This window comes from Myxine glutinosa, chromosome 1, assembly GCF_964187855.1.
Source record: "Myxine glutinosa chromosome 1, kmMyxGlut1.1, whole genome shotgun sequence".
Lineage (NCBI taxonomy): Eukaryota > Metazoa > Chordata > Myxini > Myxiniformes > Myxinidae > Myxine > Myxine glutinosa.
The window spans coordinates 14655600-14677181 of record NC_136261.1 but is presented as its reverse complement, the minus strand read 5'-3'; the positions used below and the strand labels follow the sequence as shown (position 1 = coordinate 14677181).

The window sequence follows — 21582 nt, the reverse complement described above, 5'->3', positions numbered from 1 at the left end:
GGGAGGGAGAGGAGAAGAGGGGGGAGGGGGAGGGGGAGGGGGAGGGGAGGGGGAGGGGGGAGGGGAGGGGGAGGGGGAGGGGGGAGGGGAGGGGGAGGGGCGTGGCGGGGAGGGGAGGGGAGGGGAGGGGGCGGGGAGGGGGAGGGGGTTGGGGGGAGGGGGAGGGGGAGGTGGGATGTACTTTACATAACGTTAATAGGAATACATGGCCGTGTAGATGGGAAATACAGTTTGTTTGAAATAAATCACAAATATCAGATGAAAGATTTTAAAATTTAGAACTATTCTCACTCAGAGTTAAACATCACCGCAATATTACGCGGTTGCTTCAACGTTTTCTGTGAATTTTATGTCATCATTGTGAGATTTTTTTGGATTTTTTTTTTTTTAATGACATTTTTATATTTAAAAAAACGGCAAAAAAGCATCAGAACAGCTGTCAAAAAGCATCAAAACAGCAGTGAAAAAGCATCAGAACAGCAGTGCAAAAAGCATCAAAACAGCAATGTAAAATTCGGCTTGTGACAAAACCGAATGCCTCAACTCTGTGTTTGCCTCAAAACCCTTAGTCCCAAACCCATCTCTCTCTGTTCCCACCTTTCCCAGTCGAACCCAACTGCTCCTGGACTCTGTGTCCTTCTCTCCTGACAAGGTGGAGGAGTTTTTGTCAAACCTCGACTCTGATTCTGCAACTGGACCAGACGGCATCAGCCCACGGGTCCTAAAATCCTGCTCTGCCGCTCTATCTCACCCTCTCTCTGTTCTTTTCACCCTATCTTTTGCTCAAGGTCATCTGCCAGCATCCTGGAAATCAGCAAACATTACCGCTTTACACAAAAAAGGTGCAAAAACAGATCCTTGCAACTACAGACCAATCAGCCTGCTCCCAATTATCAGCAAAGTCATGGAATCCATCATTGCTTTGGATATGAAATCTTTCCTCTTCTCCAATGGCTTGATCTCTGATCATCAATTTGGTTTCAGACCAGGTCACTCTACTCTGGACATGCTGCTTCTGCTGTCTCAACAATGGAAGGAGGTCCTCAATGCCAAACAGGAAATCAGAGCTGTCTCCCTTGACATATCACGTGCCTTCGATACGGTCTGGCACCCAGCTCTGCTCACCAAACTCTCCTCCTATGGTATCCATGGAAATCTCCATGCATGGCTTGCGGACTTCCTCTCTGGTCGTAGCCAACGTGTGGCCCTGAATGGATTTCTCTCATCTCCCCCTTCCTGTTCAGGCTGGAGTTCCCCAAGGCAGTGTGCTGGGCCCTGTGCTTTTTCTGGTCTTTATCAATGATCTCTCCGACTCTCTGGAAAATCCTCTCTATCTCTTTGCTGATGACTCCACTCTCTGCCGCTCCATTCCTCTTCCCTCAGATCGGCAGTCTGCAGCCTCCTCACTCTCTGAAGACCTGGACAAAATCACAGACTGGTCAAACAAGTGGAACATGTCTTTCAATCCTGACAAATCTCACACTCTTACTATGTCTCTCCGAAAAGATCAACTGGACAACCCTCCCATCTACTTTCTCAACAATCCTCTCCAAGAAGTTCTGTCGCTCAAGCTTTTGGGTCTCACTATCTGCCATGATCTTTCTTGGGAAAACCACATTTCCAAGCTGGCCTCCAAAGCCAGTCGCCGACTGGGCATCCTCTGTCGTGCGAAGTCCTTCCTAGGCACACCTGAGCTCCTCACCACATACAAGGCTTTCATCCACAGCTCAATGGAATACTGTTCTCCCCTATGGGCTGGTGCTCCTGCCTCACACCTGGCTCGGCTTCACGCTGTTGAATCCAAAGCTTTCAGAATCATTGGAATCTCCCGCGATGAAGCTATCTCTGAGGGCCTTTCACTCACTCACCGCAGGCAGGTAGGTGGTCTTTCTGTCTTCTACCGACTCCTCTCCGGCCTTGCTCCCCCAGCTCTCTCTGTGCTCTGTCCCCCAAATATTCCTACAGGTCGCACAAGATCTGCCAGCCACCCTCTGATGGTTAAACTGCCGAAATCTCGGCTCTCTGCTCACCTTCACTCTTTCATTCCTCTTTTCTCCCGCCTCTGGAACAAACTCCCACACTCACTTCAATCACACTCCTCCCTCCAGGTCTTTAAAACAGCTGTTCACCACCATCTCTTATCTTCCCCCATCCAAAACCTTGATCTTTTCTACCCCCACTATTTCACCCCAGATCCACCTTGTTTGAAATTCCAACTTCTTTCCTGGAAGTCCTGGCAGTGTCCATATGTTTTATACCTCTCCCAACCCGTTCCCCCCCTTCCCATGCCTCCCCCCCAAAGCCCTCTCCCTCCCACAGTTCTCTCGATGTCTCCATGTCTCTCGGTCCCTGCTCTCAAATGTTGTGTTTGTGTCCTTCCCCCTCTCTCCCCATCTTGTCTACCGCTCCCGATGTGATTTGTTTTATGTGTCTGTTTGTCTTTCTGTGTGATTAATGTTCGCTCTTTCACGAGCCTCGATCTTGTATCCAAAAAAAAAAAAAAAAAAGCATTAAAACGGCAGTAAAAAGCATCAAAACAGCAACAATTGTCTGGTGATTTTTCAATCACCGCAGCTAAATGTGTCGGAGTAATTAACTATTTTCCTTCGTGCCTTTTTTTGTGTTTTTTTTATACACATAAATACATAAAATCACATAAAATACACATGAATACACAGAAAAATCAGATCAGAATGAGAATCAGAATCGATATTCTCACAATCATCACAACACACCAGACACGTAGTTAATTACGCAGTGCTTCCTTGTAAACAATGTTCTTTGTCTTTCCTTGTTCGGATAGGATGTATAGATTGTTCTCTTGTCCTACCCGACTACATCCTACGTAGTGATGCGGAAATGAGGATTGTGTTTTTTTATTGTGTGTATTATTATTATTGCTTTATTCTGAGCCCTCCTTGCTCCAGTGTGTATAAAGGTCAAAAGGGCGTCCCGGTAGTTAATTCCATAAAGCATACATTGAAGGACACTATAATATCCCTGTTCAGTAGTTTATATCCTTATTATGTGTTTTAGGGTAAGGCCTTGTCTTCCATTAAAATGACACTACATTGCACCAAGTGAAAAAGATAGATTCCCTTCATTCTTCATTCCCATTCCCAAAAACCTCCATTTCCCCTTTCGTCATGGCCAAGCCTCAATCTGCCAATTACATCCCCTCCAAGTCTCCATTGCCAACTGCACTGGGCAGTTGGCCAGTTTGTTACAGCTGTGGGTTGTTTTCGCCCCAAAGCCGCCATTGAACATGTGCTCGGGTTGGGGAAGAAAGGCGTGCCCGCCCGTCGTCATCAAGGGCGGAGCCAGAGGGTCGCGCGACCAACCAGGGCCGAGGTGAGCACACCGATGGGCGTGTCCTAAAAGCCGGCGGCTTAATCGCCGGAGGCGCTATAAAGGCGCGCGCGCAAGAAGTTGCGAGGAGGTCCATGACGAGAGGTCCACAACAAAGAGAGGTCCACGACAAAGAGAGGTCCATGACAAAAAAAGGTCCATGACAAGAGCAGAGCTGAGTTGTGTGGTTTTGGGAAAGAGCTGGGTTGGTCGTCAGTGGTGGTCAGTGGTTGCGTTGAGTGGTCAGTGGTTGCGTTGAGTTGTCGGTGGTGAGGAGTGATTGAACCAAGAGGAAGAGTTGGACCAAGAGAGAGAGAGAGAGAGAGAGTGGTTGGACCAAGAAAGAGAGAGGAGAGAACCCGTCACGCCAGACCCCCCACCAGCGCGTCGGCTCCACCAAGCAGCTCCGACCCGTGATCCCGCGCACACGACAGGATCGGTGGCATCAGCGGCCGTCGAGGTCCAGCCCGACGTCCCGTGCGGGATCAAGCTCCAGCCACACACCTCCTTCCAGCCAATCCTGCCTGCAATTTCCCCATTCGTGTAAGTGAGTTTGTTCTGTTTGTTTTGTCCCTGGGAATAAATTAAGACTGCATAGGATAAGCTAGTAATTTTCACTGTGTCACCTGCTTTTTCAATGTTCCCTGTACATAACCGTGACTGCTCCTTTTGCTTGTGTGTGTAAATAATAAATCCCGTTACTCTTCTGTACGCCTTCTTCTTCCTCTTTACATTCGGTCGCTTTAGAGTTTTCCATATTGAATATCTGTGGCGCGATACGGCCAACGTTCGGGTGAATCGGGTGAATCGGGGAAACTGTTAGGTCGCGGTGCCATCCGCTCGGCAAACATAACATCCTTAACCGCGGACCGTAACAGTATAGTTGGCCATGGGAGAAGCACGGCGAATCAAGGTTCAGTCCAACCACCTTGAGAGATTGTCCTTGCGCCTTGCCCCCTTGTCATTTTAGAGAGAAGTGGACAGTATGGTACAATCCATCGGTTGTCAACGTCTATGCTTCCTGTCTCGGAAATTGAAATAGATGTTTCAGATCCACCGCTTTCAGGCTTTCTCCTCCGGTAAAGTGGGTATCCATCCAGACCAGTCTGCGTTTCCTTGAGAAATGCCCTAGGATATCGCTTGGTGCATTTACCGTCCTTCATACACGGAGACGATGGATTCAGCCGGCCGCAAGGGCCATGCACCATCTGCGTTTTGACGATGTTGAACAGCTCTGGATCCTCATCAGGGTTTGGAAGTTCAGCACTGATAAAAGAGTCTACATTGGAAGCGTGGATCTTTTCTTCTAGCCACACCAGAATGTGGGCATGGGGTAGGCCTCGTTTCTGCCATTCAATGGTGTCCATGAAGCATCGGACAGTCCCGAAAACTTTGCCCTTCTTAATCGTCTGCATGAGTTCCTTCTGTTTCTGGTGGAATACCCTTGCGACAATGTCATGGCGATGTGTTGGCTGCTAGTTGATCATCAACTCTCGCTTAATTTCTTCCCACTTCGGATTACAGGTGAAGGTAAGGAAAAGGTCGGGGCGACCGTAATTGCATACGTATGCCATCGCATCCTGGGTCCGCTCGTGCATGTATCGGGGACCTCCGGTGAACGTGGATGGCAAGATGACCAGTTGCCCCATGTTCTGAACATCTCCATCATTGTTGACAGCATCCTTGAGGTGTGCGTACGATTCTGCCCTCAGTTGACGTTGGTGGAGCCGGATAAAGAGGAGTCTCTCACTTTCGATTTTGGCATACATGTCGACGATGATGAACTGGTGGAACAGATCACGGCACTGCAGGATATGATTCGTGGAATTCTTTCTGACCATGATGTGGAAGGCATAGAAGTCATTCGCAGATACTTTCTTTCCCCGGCCGCCAGCTTGTTCAACTTCAAAATGATAGCCATCTTGTCCTTTCCAGAAAATCAGAAGGTACTGGAGGGCATCATAGAATCGGTGAGTCTCCGAAACCCGCTTCGTGCTGTTGTCGCGAAGATGCAGGACGATGTCGAGATTGTTGTACTGCTCTCCTACCATGAGAACTGCAACGTCATTGTTGATTAGCTCGTTAAACCGACGTTCGTGCTCTCCGTGAGGACGTTTGTCAGCTCGAATTACGACCTTGTAATCAGGTGAAGGCATTCTCTCCAATGTCGACTTGAAGCTGTTGACCAGCGCATTATTTGAGTGGAGCATATCTTGTGAGGCGAGGATTAGTTCAGAGCGTAGGTTGGGGAAGTTCTGTCCTCGTTGGGCAGCTTCTTCTCGGTTGTCACCCATAAAATAGATTTGTAAAAATTTCGGTTGCTCACCTGGTTGAGGGTGGATAGAGCCAATGAGGTGGTATACCTGGCCTTGCACCTTGAATGTAGGCATGAATCCTTGCTCAGAGACGACGCGATCTGCTCCAAATGAAGTCATTTGGAACAAAGAGTTGTAATTACGGATTTCCTTCAGGAAGTGTCTGGATTGAGTCGTAGTTGATTGAAGTAGTTCTTTCAAAGGTTCCGGTGGAGATTGGAGAGAAGGCAAAAGGACATTTCCTCCCCTGCAACACATTCCTGGTTTCTCCCTTCCATTTCAAGGCATGGCAAAACTGACAGGCGAACGACATGCAGCCAATATCAACGGTTGAGGAGTAGTCAGTGTTCGGATTGTAACTGAATGCAGCCTTCTCCCATGCAATGGCCGGCTGCCGTCTGCCTGATGGTTGCCAGTTGTTGAGTCGTTTTTGGCACTGTTCTTCTGTCTCCTGCTGTCTGGCCCTCGCCACACTTTGTTGATTAGCGTTCAGACGTGCCTCTGTCTCATCTTCTGTCTCTCGCTGTCTTGCCCTCGCCAGACGTTGTTGATTGGCGTTTGGACGTGCCTCTGTCTCATCTTCTGTCTCTCGCTGTCTGGCCCTCGCCACACTTTGTTGATTAGCGTTCAGACATGCCTCTGTCTCATCTTCTGTCTCTCGCTGTCTTGCCCTCGCCAGACGTTGTTGATTGGCGTTTGGACATGCCTCTGTCTCATCTTCTGTCTCTCGCTGTCTGGCCCTCGCCAGACGTTGTTGATTGGCGTTTAGACGTGCCTCTGTCTCATCGTCTGTCTCTCGCTGTCTGTCCCTCGCCAGACGTTGTTGATTGGCGTTTAGGCATGCCTCTGTCTCATCTTCTGTCTCTCGCTGTCTGGCCCTCGCCAGACGTTGTTGATTGGCGTTTAGACGTGCCGTTCTCTCATCTTCTGTCTCTTGCTGTCTGAATCTAGAGACACGTTCTTGCTTGGCTTGTCGATGGTGAAAAGTATCTTCATCGGTTTCATGGAGTCTCCGATCAGCGATTTTCCTTGCTCGGGAGGTTGAACGCGACAAATTTCTTTTCTTCGGTGCCATTGCCTTTATCACAGTCAGTCTTCCAGTCACTCACTCGTAGACAAATTCAATTTTTTTCACTTTTACGTTTACACGTGGTAATGAAGATTGCAACTTCTGCAATCAAACAAACGACGCAAACGCAAGATTGCAACTCTGCGTCATGTCGTGGGCGTGGCCAACGTGGCCTCATGCTCCCAGGTGATTGGCTAACTCGAGCTCGAGTGAGCCATAATGTGCTACGTTATGGCAAAAAATATGGATCTAAAGATGAAAGAAAAAAGAAACCTATGTGGTGTGAATGGCAATGGTCATTCGATATATTTTCACTTTTACATTTTGGCTAACTCGCTTGCGAACCTGACGAAGATCCTGAGCGAGGATCGCTACGCTACGCTACGTTATGCTAACGCTACATTAGCTATGCTACGTTCGCTACGTTATGGCCAAAAATATGGATCTAAAGATTAAAGAAAAAAAAACCGATGTGGTGTGAATGGCAATGTTCCTCGCTGAAATGTGAAAAAACGCAATCGCTTTTCGCTCTGAATTACGTGCGAACGCGTAACTGTGAGATTATGGCGGCAAGGATGGAACATCACGTGATCGCTCTGAGCGAATCAGCGCACTGCTCTGCCACCGGCTCAGATTCCATGTATAATATTCCTCGCTGAAATGCGCTGAGGTAAAAATATGGATCTCGTCAAATATTTTTAGGTTGGCCATGTTCTTCCCAGGCTCAATGGCCATGTCTATGCCAAATATCAAGCACGTGAGCCTCTCCGTTTAGGAGTCTATCGGTAACATTACACACACACACACACACACACACACACACACACACACACACACACACACACACAAACTGTGTTTTATATATATAGACATGCGAATAGATAAATGGGGGTATGATATGTTTTATTTAGGGTATAATTGGTCTTTTTCAATAAACTTAGAAGACCTATATGATTTTAATCAGTTTAGTAAAGAATACTATTATCCGCTTGGTGGGGATACGGAGATATGTGGAAGCACGATTTTAAACAACAAATACACGATTTCGAGAATTAAAAATATATGATAGCAAAGCGATGGTTTGCATGACAAAGAAGGAAGAAAATCAGATAAATATACAAAGTCATGGAATACAAACCGATTTGGTAGTGGGAAGATGGGGTGGTATTACCTGTCATATTATTAATCTCATGTATATTTCAAAAACATAAACATTTTATATTAAAATGGCAGGAAAAAGGCTTCAAGAGAATTATAATTTTTGTATCCAGGGATACTTACAAGAAAAGGGGGTAAAAATTTTAATTCCTTATGAATTGGACCATAGACATGGAACTTTTGTTTTTAAGAAGTGGCCCTATACAGATATTGCTAAACCCACAAATCGTGACTTGATTAAAATATTAAATAAAAATGAACTTCTCAAAGTTATGAAATATAAAACTCTTTTAGAAATTGTCAACAAATCCTATTGGTATCCTATTATGAGAAAAATAATTATAAATACAAGAATAGCTCAAAATCCAGATGAATATATGTATAATATTCTATGGGGGGATGCTCTCAGGGTAGCAAGGGATGAGGAAGAGAGGGAGAAGGAAGAGAGGGAGAAAAAGGATAAGGAGGAGAAGGAAAAGGAGGAGGAAAAGGAGAAGGAGGAAAAGGAGAAAAAGGTGAGGGAGGAAAGGGAGAAAAAGGAGAAGGAAGAGAGTGAGAGGGAGGAGAGAGAGAAAAAGGTGAAGGAGGAATGGGAGAAGGTGAAGGAGGTGAAGGAGGAATGGGAGAAGGTTAAGGAGGAATGGGAGAAAAGACTGAGGGAGGCAAGGGAGGAAAGGGAGAAAAAGGAGAAGGAAGAGAAGGAGAAAAGAGAGAAGGAGGAAAGGGAGGTAAGGGAGGAGGCAATGATGCAAAGAGAGAGGGAGAAGTTGAGGGAGTGTAAAAAATATTAAAATGTGGAAACCAGTGAGATTAATAAAAGGCTCGTGGTATTGGGAATAAAACACCCATGCACTGAGGAGGAAAATAAAGAAATGCAAAGTCTACTGAAAATAATGTTTTGCGTTGTTGTTGCTGGGATTATTGTTGGGGGTCGATTTTTGAAATGTGCATCCATTGGTCGGACAGCTGCCGGACCATACCCATATCTGTCGATTGACTCCACCCACCATAGAGCCAAGAGGAATAAAATGGCCACCATCCTGTTTCCTGGCCGAGCACATTAGGCCTTTGTAAGCCTCTGTTGATTATAACACAATGTCAGGCTTTGTTGCGTCAGATTTCCATTGGCTTTGTTTGGGTTGTGTGTAAAATTTCTAGGAAGCATTAATCAAGTCCATGCGCACCTCAAAAATAGTTACAGAATTTTTGAGCAGTGCCATATGCACCTTTCCCAATCTACATGTTGCTGGATTTTTAAAGCCAATTCTGTCGCGCTTAATGACAAAGTCCCGAACATCGAATGACCACGTACAGGTTTTTCAGGACAAAAGGTTTATTACCACAGATATAGCGTGATGGCAGAAACTTGCTCACTGAATACATCTCTGACATTCTTGAGTCCCAAGCACAGATCTACTGTCATCTATATAGCCCCACAGAGGATAAAAACATAACCCTTCCTGCCGCTCTTGTTCAGAGTGGTTGTACTAGCTGCCTCAAACCAGACCCAGTCCAGCTGTCAGTCAGACTCGTAATTGACATGGACCCAAACCGTGAAGACCCTCGGAGATTAATTGTGTGATGGTATTTCAGTATTTTCTTGGTTTCTGCAGCATTTAGTTCAAAGTCATTGGCAAATTTCTTCTGTATGAGTTTGAAGATGACAATGCAAACTGCTTAACCACATGAATATCTTGTTACAGATTACATATCTTGTTACAGTAAATCCTCTCTCCTGTATGAATTTTAAGATGAGATTGCAAATTGTGTCTCCATGTGAAGGTCTTGTTACAGATTGTGCACTTGTAAGGCCTCTCTCCTGTATGAATTTTAAGATGAGATTGCAAATTGTGTCTCCATGTGAATGTCTTGCTACAGATTATGCACTTGTAAGGCCGCTCTCCTGTATGCATTTTAAGATGAGAATGCAAATTGCCTGACAACGTGAATGTCTTGTTACAGATTGTGCACTTGTAAGGCCTCTCTCCAGTATGCATTTTGAGATGAGATTGCAAACTGCCTGACTGTGTGAATGTCTTGTCACAGATTGTGCACTTGTAAGGCCTCTCTCCTGTATGAATTCGAAGATGAGATTGCAAACTGCCTGACAGCATGAATGCCTTGTTACAGATTGTGCACTTGTAAGGCCTCTCTCCTGTGTGAATTTTCAGATGATATTGCAAACTGCCTGACTGTGCAAACGACTTGTTACAGATTGTGCACTTGTGAGGCCTCTGTCCTGTATGAATTCGAAGATGAGATTGCAAATTTCCTGACAACGTGAATGTCTTGTTACAGATTGTGCACTTGTAAGGCTTCTCTGCAGTATGAATTTTAAGATGAGAATGCAAACTCCCTGACTGCGTGAATGTCTTGTTACAGATTGTGCACATGTAAGGCCTCTCTCCAGTATGAATTCTATGATGAGATTGCAAATTGTGTCTCCGTGTGAATGTCTTGTTGCAAACTGTACACTTGTGCATCTTTTCTCCTGTGTGGTTAAGCATGTGGTTTTTGAAAAGACTTGATTTTGAAAATGATTTGTTGCAAAATTTGCACTTGTGAGGTTTTCCCACCACGTATCCTTTCAGCTCTCCTTGCAAAAACTTTGATGTATGGGATGACTTCTTAGCAACAACAGATATTTCTCTATGCTGCCTCAACTTATCAACATAATGAGTTATATTTAAGTTCTGTTTAGGTTTCTTGTTGCGTGGTTGCTGTTCTTGCTTTTCCGAGCGAGGTCTGACTTGGACATCAGGAACGCAGCCTGAAACACTTCTGTCAGAATTATTCTGAGTATGCTCAGTTTTACGGCCTGAGGAGGGATTGAGGGGCACAAACAAATCAGACATATATTTGAACTGGTTAATAAAGGGTTATTCGAAGTTTTAACACAAATTATATTTATTCCTTGTAATTACAATGTGGACAGTTAAAGTCCATCTCAAATGTCCAATTTATCAAATGTCCAAATTTCTTAAACAATCTGATTAATTAGATAAACATGGAAGTTTGTGGCAATGAAAGAAAAACATATTATTCTAAAAAGAAACTAGGAAGCATCTGATGATGCAAAGACCGTCAGTGTCCGCTTTGTATTTAGACCTCCTCTTGCGTATGCTAAATATGACAAAAACAGCTAAAAATAAAATAAAATATTTGACAATTTTACCCTTTAGACATCAAAACCAATAGGTTTCAGTGACCCAATATGCAAACCCTCTCCAAACTTCAAATGAATCACGTGGATATCGACGATTTTGTGACCTTCACATTTGACCTTTTGACCTCAAAATAACTGGATTTCCCAGCATCTTATTGGTGAAGCAATTCAATGATGCAATATGCAAATTGTGTTCAAATTTAATCAAGTCAATCGGATGAAAATTAACGATTGTACGCATTCTTGACCATTTGAACAAAAACAATTTTTTTCGTCTCATCAGATCAAAGAATATTTTGCCTTATGCTTTGAGTCTTTCACGTGCCTTTTTTGCACCAGGCATGTTGTCATGTCCCTTTTTCTCAGGAGTGTCTTCTGTCTGGCCATTCTCCCATAAAGCCTAGATTTGTGAAGTGCTGTTGAGACCTGTCCCTCCATCAGGTTCTCCCATCTCAGTCAAGGAATTCTGCACAATTCCATTTTCATTTCCTGATTCTGCATCCACCATTTCACTGAGTAGTTCCATTCTATTTCCATTTCCTAATGGTGGAGCTCACTGTGCTCTTGGGAACTTTCAACACTAGAAATTGTTTTATACCCTTCCCCAGATCTATGCCTCCTCACAATTATCTCAGAATCATACGGACAGTTCCTTCATGGTGGAGTTTCAGCACTGAAGTGCATTGTAAACTGTGGGACCTTATATCGGTGTGTTTGTTTCTTAATCATGTCGAATCAAGTTGAAGAGACATCTTATCTTGACAGTGATCAAAGGAAATTGGATGCACTTGAGCTCAATTTGGAGTGGCATCACCAAGGTGTTGAAGACTTATTGACGAAAGACATTTAAGCTTTTCATTTTTTAATTGTTTTGTTTAAATGTCGAATTCTTTTTTTTCTATTTCCTCATCTTCAAATACATATAACACCAAAAAACATGGTACGTGAAGCTGTGTAACAATCCATCTATGAATTACGTCGTTTGAATATTGGTTGCATCCTGGCTATTAATTACATACATCAATTAATTACTTACTGTTGGAATATACATGTCGACCCTTTAGACTGCTGAGTCCCCTTAGCTTAGAACTTTGAAGTTAAGTTTTAAGTTTAAAAAAAGTTAACTTTAAAAAGTGAAGTTTACTTTAAAAAGTTAAGTTAACTTAAGTTAAAGTTACGTTAACTTTAAGTTTAAGTTTAGTTTAAGTTAAGTTTTCAGTTAACTTTAACTTTTACGTTTTTTTTAGTTTTTTTTTTTTAGTTTTTTTTTTTTAAATAGTTTTTATAGTTTTTTACTTTTCTAGTTTTTTAACTATAACATAGTTTTTATAACTTATAGTTTATATAGAAACTTTACTTTAACTTTACTTTAACTTTATTTTTATAACTTATAGTTTATATCTATATATATAAAACACTGTGTGTGTGTGTGTGTGTGTGTGTGTGTGTGTGTGTGTGTGTGTGTGTGTGTGTGTGTGTGTGTGTGTGTAATGTTACCGATAGACTCCTAAACGGAGAGGCTCACGTGCTTGATATTTGGCATAGACATGGCCATTGAGCCAGGGAAGAACATGGCCTACCTAAAAATATTTGACGAGATCCATATTTTTACCTCAGCACATTTCAGCGAGGAATATTATATACGGAATCTGAGCCGGTGGCAGAGCAGCATGCTGATTTGCTCAGAGCGATCACGTGATGTTCCATCCTTGCCGCCATAATCTCGCAGTTACGCATTCGCACATAATTCAGAGCAAAAAGCGATTGTGTTTTTTCACATTTCAGCGAGGAACATTGCCATTCACACCACATCGGTTTTTTTTTCTTTAATCTTTAGATCCATATTTTTAGCCATAACGTAGCGAACGTAGCGTAGCTAATGTAGCGTTAGCATAACGTAGCGTAGCGTAGTGATCCTCGCTCAGGATATTCGTCAGGTTCGCAAGCGAGTTAGCCAAAATGTAAAAGTGAAAATATATCGAATGACCATTGCCATTCACACCACATAGGTTTCTTTTTTCTTTCATCTTTAGATCCATATTTTTTGCCATAACGTAGCACATTATGGCTCACTCGAGCTCGAGTTAGCCAATCACCTGGGAGCATGAGGCCACGTTGGCCACGACCACGACACGACGCAGAGTTGCAATCTTGCGTTTGCGTCGTTTGTTTGATTGCAGAAGTTGCAATCTTCATTACCACGTGTAAACGTAAAAGTGAAAAAAATGTGAATTTGTCTACGAGTGAGTGACTGGAAGACTGACTGTGATAAAGGCAATGGCACCGAAGAAAAGAAATTTGTCGCGTTCAACCTCCCGAGCAAGGAAAATCGCTGATCGGAGACTCCATGAAACCGATGAAGATACTTTTCACCATCGACAAGCCAATCAAGAATGTGTCTCTAGATTCAGACAGCGAGAGACAGAAGATGAGACAGAGGCACGTCTAAACGCCAATCAACAACGTCTGGCGAGGGCCAGACAGCAAGAGACAGAAGATGAGACAGAGGCACGTCTGAACGCTAATCAACAACGTGTGGCGAGGGCCAGACAGCGAGAGACAGAAGATGAGACAGAGGCACGTCTAAACGCCAATCAACAAAGTGTAGCGAGGGCCAGACAGCAGGAGACAGCAGAACAGCGCCAAAAACGACTCAACAACTGGCAACCATCAGGCAGACGGCAGCCGGCCATTGCATGGGAGAAGGCTGCATTCAGTTACAATCCGAACACTGACTACTCCTCAAACGTTGATATTGGCTCCATGTCGTTCACCTGTCAGTTTTGCCATGCCTTGAAATGGAAGGGAGAAACACCAGGAATGTGTTGCAGGGGAGGCAATGTCCTTTTGCCTTCTCTCCAGTCTCCACCGGAACCTTTGAAAGAACTACTTCAATCAACTACGACTCAATCCAGACACTTCCTGAAGGAAATCTGTAATTACAACTCTTCGTTCCAAATGACTTCGTTTGGAGCAGATCGCGTCGTTACTGAGCAAGGATTCATGCCTACATTCAAGGTGCAAGGTATACCACCTCATTGGCTCCTCACTCCCCTCCCCCCTCCCCTCCCTTTCCCCTCTTCCCCTTCCCCCTCCCTCTCCCCCTCCCCCCTCCCCTTCCACCTCCCCCTAGCCCCTCCCCTTCCACCTCCCCTCCCCCCTCCCCCTCTCCCCCCCGCTCCCCCCTCTTCTCCCCTCCCCCCCTCTCCTCCCCTCCCCCCCTCTCCTCCCCTCCCCCCCCTCTCCTCCCCTCCCCCCCCTCTCCTCCCCTCCCCCCCATTCCCCTCCCCTCCCCTTCGCCCTCCCCCTCCCCTCCCCTCCCCCGCCCGGCAATGCCGGGTACTTCTGCTAGTAGTTTATATAGAAACTTATAGTTTTTATAGTTTTTTACTTTTATAGTTTTTTTCTTGAGTTTTTTTTAAAGTTTTTTTAGTTTTTTAACTTTTTAAGTTTTTTAAGTTAACTTTTTAAGTTAACTTTAAGTTAAGTTCAAGTGACGTTAACTTAAAAAAGTTAGGGTTAACTTTAAGAAAGTTAAGTTAAGTTAACTTAAGTTTTAAGTTTAAATAAACACGGTCCGTGAAGCCGTGAAGCTGTGTCACAATGCATCTATGAATTACGTAGTTTGAATATTCGTTGCATCCTGGCTATTAATTACATACATCAATTAATTACTTACTGTTGGAATATACATGTCGACCCTTTAGACTGCTGAGTCCCCTTAGCTCAGAACTTTGAAGTCCCCCAAGACCCTTAAAACCATAAAGACCCCGAAAGACCCAAAATAACCAGAATACCTAACCTCTCCACCCCTCACTCTGCTCTCCTCTCCACCAAGAAAGCATGCCATGTTGACTGAGAATCGCACACGCTCGGTTCGTCTGAAAGTCAGATGACCGGCTCAAGACAAAATTTGACACGGAACACTCCAAGTTGTGGGGGATGCACCCCATTTCAATGAGTATGTCGCAACACACTCGTCATCACGATTACAACTATCCAATATTCATCCTCCAGGGACTATAAAAAGTATGGAAATGATTTGTGCGGCAAGTACAACAGTAGATGGGTAGAAACGTTTGAACGGAAATCAGGCCACATTTACAACAAGTGCATATAAGCTTGGTGGTGAGTGCATGAAAGCTTGGTGGTGAGTGACAGAAAGCTTGCTGGTGAATGCATAGAAGCTCGGGGGTGAGTGCTTGTATGCTTGGTGCGAGTGCATGAAAGCTTGGTGGTGAGTGCATGGTGCTGAGTGCATGAAAGCATGGTGGTGAGTGCATAAAAAGCTTGGTGGTGAGTGCATGAGAGCTTGCTGGTGAGTGCATGAAAGCTTGCTGGTGAGTGCATGAAAGCTTGCTGGTGAGTGCATGGGAGCTTGCTGGTGAGTGCATGTAAGCTTGGTGGTGAGTGCATGTAAGCTTGGTGGTGAGTGTATAACAAGCTTGGTGGTGAGTGCATGAGAGCTTGCTGGTGAGTGCATGAGAGCTTGCTGGTGAGTGCATGTAAGCTTGGTAGTGAGTGCATAAAAAGCTTGGTGGTGAGTGCATGTAAGCTTGGTGGTGAGTGCATGAAAGCTTGGTGGTTAGTGCTTATAAGCTTGGTGTTGAGTGCATATAAGCTTGGTGGTGAGTGCATGAAAGCTTGATGGTGAGTGCATGCAAGCTTGATGGTGAGTGCATGTAAGCTTGATTGTGAGTGCATGCAAGCTTGGTGGTGAGGGCTTATAAACTTGGTGCTAAGTGCATATAAGCTTGGTGGTGAGTGCATGAAAGCTTGGTGGTGAGTGCATGAAAGCTTGGTGGTGAGTGCATGAAAGCTTGGTGGTGAGTGCATGAAAGCTTGGTGGTGAGTGCATAAAAGCTTGGTGGTGAGTACATGAAAGCTTGGTGGTGAGTACATGAAAGCTTGGTGGTGAGTGCATGGAAGCTTGGTGGTCAGTGCATGTAAGCTTGGTGATGAGTGCATGAAAGGTTGGTGCTGAGTGCATGTAAGCTTGGTGGTGAGTGCATGTAAGCTTGGTGGTGAGTGCATGAAAGCTTGGTGGTGAGTGCATGAAAGCTTGGTGGTGAGTGCATGAAAGCTTGGTGGTGAGTGCATGAAAGCTTGGTGGTGAGTGCATAAAAGCTTGGTGGTGAGTACATGAAAGCTTGGTGGTGAGTACATGAAAGCTTGGTGGTGAGTGCATGGAAGCTTGGTGGTCAGTGCATGTAAGCTTGGTGATGAGTGCATGAAAGGTTGGTGCTGAGTGCATGTAAGCTTGGTGGTGAGTGCATGTAAGCTTAGTTGTGAGTACATGAAAGCTTGGTGGTGAGTGCATGTAAGCTTGGTGGTCAGTGCATGTAAGCTTGGTGATGAGTGCATGTAAGCTTGGTGGTGAGTGCATGTAAGCTTAGTTGTGAGTACATGAAAGCTTGGTGGTGAGTGCATGTAAGCTTGGTTGTGAGTGCATGTAAGCTTGTTGCATTTCCGTCAAGGGTGTGGGTTTGATCTCCATGGCTGCTGAGTGGATATTCCAGCATTAAGCGGCAAAGCGTAACCAATCGAGGATCAATTCTCGGCTTGAAGTGTTCATGACTCACAAGTTACCAAAACTCTATCAAGTGCAGGGGAACTTGAAGTTGGTATATTTTAAATGTGCAAGTGTGAACCTCAACAAGGATAAAAATACAAAGAAAGCAACTTTATTATTACCTGCAGTGTCCACAGCATCCCAATCAGGTCGTTCAATCTTCACAAAGGAAACTGAAAAAATAGAGCAAATTGGTATCGAGTTAAATGTAAGGAAATATTTATACGCACAAACAAATCAAATCGGTACAACGTGACAAAGTAAGGACGATACTGCATAAAAAAGCTAATATGTTCATGAATGAAAAATACCCAAACAAGTACAGATACATTCAAAGTACACCGCCCCCATGCCAAATAATTAAAAAGCCGACAGCACGGCTCATAGAGACTGCATTGGGAGGGAGAGATGTCCAATAATTGATTGATTAATTGCATAATTAAAATCAATAAAAGATCGTCATAAAATATTTTCTTAATCAATTGGCTAATAGCATAACTAAACCACTTGTGCTTCATCCGAAGATGTAGTCACGTGAAAAAGTAAGTACACCCCATGTAAAGTTTTGACTTTTTCAACATATTTCAACATGCAGCTATTTGATCTTCATTTCAACAATATTGATAGATAAAGGTGGTATAACATAACAAATATCATGAAACATTTATATTTTGTAATCCATTGTATAATTTTAATTTACATGAATGCAAATTTCGCATGTGGAAAAAGTAAGTACACCCCTACATTTATCACTTCTTCAAATATCTAAAATTAGAATCAGGTGCACCAGCTCAGGTGCAAATGATTAGAACATCGTCAGAGAGGATCTTGGAGGAACCTGTCTCATTTAAACCTCAGACATTTAGTTTGGTTTGCTCTTTGTTGTTGAAGTGTGCGGCGTCAGCATGCTTAGATCAAAAGAGCTCTCTGATGCCTTCAGAAAGAAGGTTATAGATGCCTACGAGTCTGGGAAGGGATTTAAAAAGATCTCCAAACAATTTGAAATCAAACATTCGACTGCCCGGAAGATCATCTACAAGTGGAGAAGATTCCAAACAACTGCCAACTTATTTAGGCCAGGCCGCCCCAGAAAGTTCAGCCCGAGAGTAGACCACAAGATGCTGAAAGAAGTCTCTAAGAACCCCAGAATGTCATCACGGGACCTACAGGTAGCTCTTGCCACTGTTGATGTCAAAGTGCACGAGTCTACCAATAGAAAGAGGCTGCACAAATTTGATCTACATGGGAGGTGTGCCAGCAGGAAACCTTTGCTGTCCAGAAAGAACATCAGGGCAAGACTAAAGTTTGCCAATGAACACCGAGGCAAAGACCAGCACTTCTGGAGCAATGTGCTCTGGACAGACGAGTCAAAGGTAGAGCTATTTGGCCACAGTACCAGAAGACATGTTTGGCGAAAACCAAATACAGCATTTGACCACAATAACATAATACCAACTGTAAAGCATGGTGGTGGAAATATTATGGTTTGGGGCAGCTTTGCTGCATCAAGGCCTGGGCATCTCACCATCATAGAATCCACAATGAATTCTTCATTGTACCAGAGGATGCTTGAGGATAATGTGAGGCTATCTGTCGGAAAGTTGAAGCTCAACCGAGGGTGGACCTTGCAACATGACATTGACCCTAAACATACCAGTAAATCCACCAAGGAATGGCTGAAAAGAAAGAAATGGAGGGTTCTGGAATGGCCAAGTCAAAGCCCGGATCCAAATCCCATCGAGATGTTGTGGGGGGGATTTGAAACGAGCTGTGCATGCAAGAAACCCCTCAAACATCGCACAGCTGAAAGAGTTCTGCATGGATGAGTGGGCAAAAATTTCTCCCAGTCGATGTCAGAGACTGGTAGACAGTTATAAGAAACGCCTACTTGAGGTTGTTTCTGCCAAAGGGGGCAATACCACCTATTAGAGCCAAGGGTGTACTTACTTTTTCCACATGCGAAATTTGCATTTATGTTTATTTAAATTATACAATGGACTACAAAATGTAAATGTTTCATGATATTTGTTGTATTATATCACCTTTATCTATCAATATTGTTGAAATGAAGATCAAATAGCTGTATGTTGAAATATGTTGAAAAAGTCAAAACTTTACATGGGGTGTACTTACTTTTTCACGTGACTGTATCTTTTAGAAATGTAATTTAAAAAGTCATTAATAAAAAATTTAATAATTAATTGATTAATCAATAAATCAAAAATATCCTTTGTAGCCACATCACCTGGTCACTGTCATGTCCAAATATTAGCTTCCTCGGTCAAAAGGTGCCTGAGATATTGCCCAGATGAGAAAGAAAATAAATAAATTATTAATAATAAAAATAAATAAAGAATAATTATTTTAAAAAAAAAAAGTTAATCAATTGGCTAATAGAATACATAAACCACCACCATTTCATCCGAATCTATAACTTTAAAAAAATTAATTAATGAAGTCATTCATTGAATAATTAAATAATGAATCGATTAATTAATTAATCAATAAATCGAAAATACCCTTTACAGCCAAATCACTTGGTCATTGTCAGGTCCAAATATCAGCTTCCTAGCTCAAAATGAGCCTGAGATATTGCCCAGATGAGAAATAAAATAAATAAATAATTAATAATGAAAATAAATAAATCATAATCATAAAAAAATGAAATAATTAATCAATTCGCTAATAGAACACATAAACCACCACCATTTCATCAGAATCTGTAACTTTAAAAAAAAGAATTAGTCATTAATCGAATAATTAAATAATTAATCGATTAATTGATTAATAGATTCATCAATAAATCAAAAATAGCCTTTGCAGCCAAATCACTTGGTCATTGGCATGTCCAAATATCATCTTCCTAACTCAAAAGGTGCCTGAGATAATGGCCAGAAGAGAAAGGAAATTTGATTAATTAAATAAGTACTTAATTAATCGCTAATAATTAAATAACTCATCAATTAATTGATTAATCAAAAAACAAAAAACACCGTTTTCTCACTATTGTGCCGAAATTTCAGCTTCCTAGCTCAAAGGATAGCTGAGATATCGCCCGGACAAACAAGAAAACAAGAAAACAAACAGAGTGAAAACTGAGTACTCCCTTTCAGCGTGCGTCATTGCCGAGCCCCCTTCGGTGCCCGGCAATGACGTAATGCAGTGCCTTGAGATGGCATCGGAAAGGAGCGGTGTACAATAGCACAGAGACGCTGTGAGAATGTTGGCAATAGCTATTGGATCACATTCTTTTTTACCATGATACACCTTACAACAGGTTTTAAACAGTCATTGTCTCACAAATCAGAACTTATAAACACATGAGCCACCACCTGTCCTGACATTTTTAGTTCTTTTTGATTTAATTTACTACTATAATTCAGCTTTTACTCGTGGCTGTAGAAGATTGACAACTATAATTCAGCTCAGCTTTTAATTGCGAAATGGGCCCAGCCTGGTCGAGGCGGCCTCAACCGGCCTCGCCACCTAGCCTATAACCTTCCCGGGGTCCGTCCCGACATTTTTAGTTCTTTTTGAATGAATTTACTACTATAATTCAGCTTTTACTCGCGGGCGTAGAAGATTGACTGCTATAATTCAGCTCAGCTTTCAATTGCGAAATGGGCCCAGCCCGGCTGAGGTGGCCTCGACCGGCCTCGCCACCTAGCCTAAAACCTTCCCGGGGCCCGTCCCTACATTTTTTGTGTCAGAGGTTTCCTCCTATCTTTCACCGTTCAGATTAGTGCGTGCAGCAGACAAGCAAACAAACAAACAAACAAACAAACAAACAAAAACTTTCTTTTATATATATATATAATAGAAGATAACCATCCACTCATGACCTACCCCAGCACCACTCCTTCAAATACAGTATACCCACTACTCTCCCTGGCAGAATATCATGGCAAAAGCAAAGCATTGAATCGCAATGTTGTTGCATACTTTCAGCATTACTGTATAATTTCAGCATTACTGTATAATTTCCACAAAGTGATTCATAAATCGATAGGTAACAAAATAAATTTAAAGAGAGTCCAAAAATTCTCATCACCTTTTTGATCCAAAGCTTCAGGTTCCACCTTTAAAATGTGAACATCTGCAAATACATCACATAAGAGACTAACAACAAGGTTTGTGTGCAGATAAAATCTAAAATTATAAAAACAAACATTCCTGCATTTAACAGTAACCTTTTCTTTCCCCAACAATCCGAGATTCTCCACGTTTTACCAAAAACAATAGATGCTGGACGGGTACTGCATAACAACAATGCATTTAAAAGGGCACGAATTACCTGCACATATGTGAATTGCACTCGGAATTCTCGACATTGCAGGAAAACAACTTCAGGGTGAAAGGACCGAGTTGAATGAAGACTTGTAATTCAAGAAAATGTGGATGAGAAATAATGAAATTAATTTGTATCAAACTGTATTACATCCTTGTTGTTTCCTACACCACCAAAGGTTGAGGAGGTTATCGTTTTACCCCTGTCTGTCTGTCTGTCTGTCTGCATGTTAATCGCCTGCAGGAGTTGTACGCTGATCTTCACGAAATTTGAGCACCTGGTAGCAGCATTGACAAGCTCGAAGCCTATTGTTTTTGAGGGGCAAAAGGTCAAGAGGGCAATATGTCAAAAGGTCTAGGTCACAAAATCGTCAATTTTCATTGGATTCATTTGATATCTCTGTATTTTCTGGATATAAAACCGAAAAACATGGGCAGACGGTGAATTATCTCACTCCTCTCTGCACATGCAGGATCGGGAAAAATTCAGAGGCAAATTACTGTGAAATAGCAGGTTTGTTTTCCGATTCATATTGCGATTTGTGTTAAAAATTTAACATTCAATTTCAACAAGTCGTTTCACAACCCCATGAACTACAGCGAAATAAAATAAGTTACTGTATTTTATATTGTCACGCAACCGTGATTAACACCACAGTTACGGATG

The 21582-nt window shown here is 43.0% G+C and overlaps 1 protein-coding gene across 1 annotated transcript in view; it reads right to left on the bottom strand.

Annotated features, from left to right (window-relative positions):
• Nucleotides 1-9169: 9169 nt before the first annotated feature.
• LOC137419139 (uncharacterized) overlaps nt 9170-21582 on the bottom strand; it is a 71362-nt gene continuing 58949 nt past the window's right edge. The window contains exons 3-5 of the mRNA XM_068105315.2: nt 20680-20724; nt 16751-16801; nt 9170-10708 (exon numbers count right to left, since the gene is read on the bottom strand). Coding sequence (XP_067961416.2) covers nt 9588-10708; nt 16751-16801; nt 20680-20724 — 1217 coding nt within the window. The 3' untranslated portion in view covers nt 9170-9587. The remainder of the gene's footprint in view (nt 10709-16750; nt 16802-20679; nt 20725-21582) is intronic.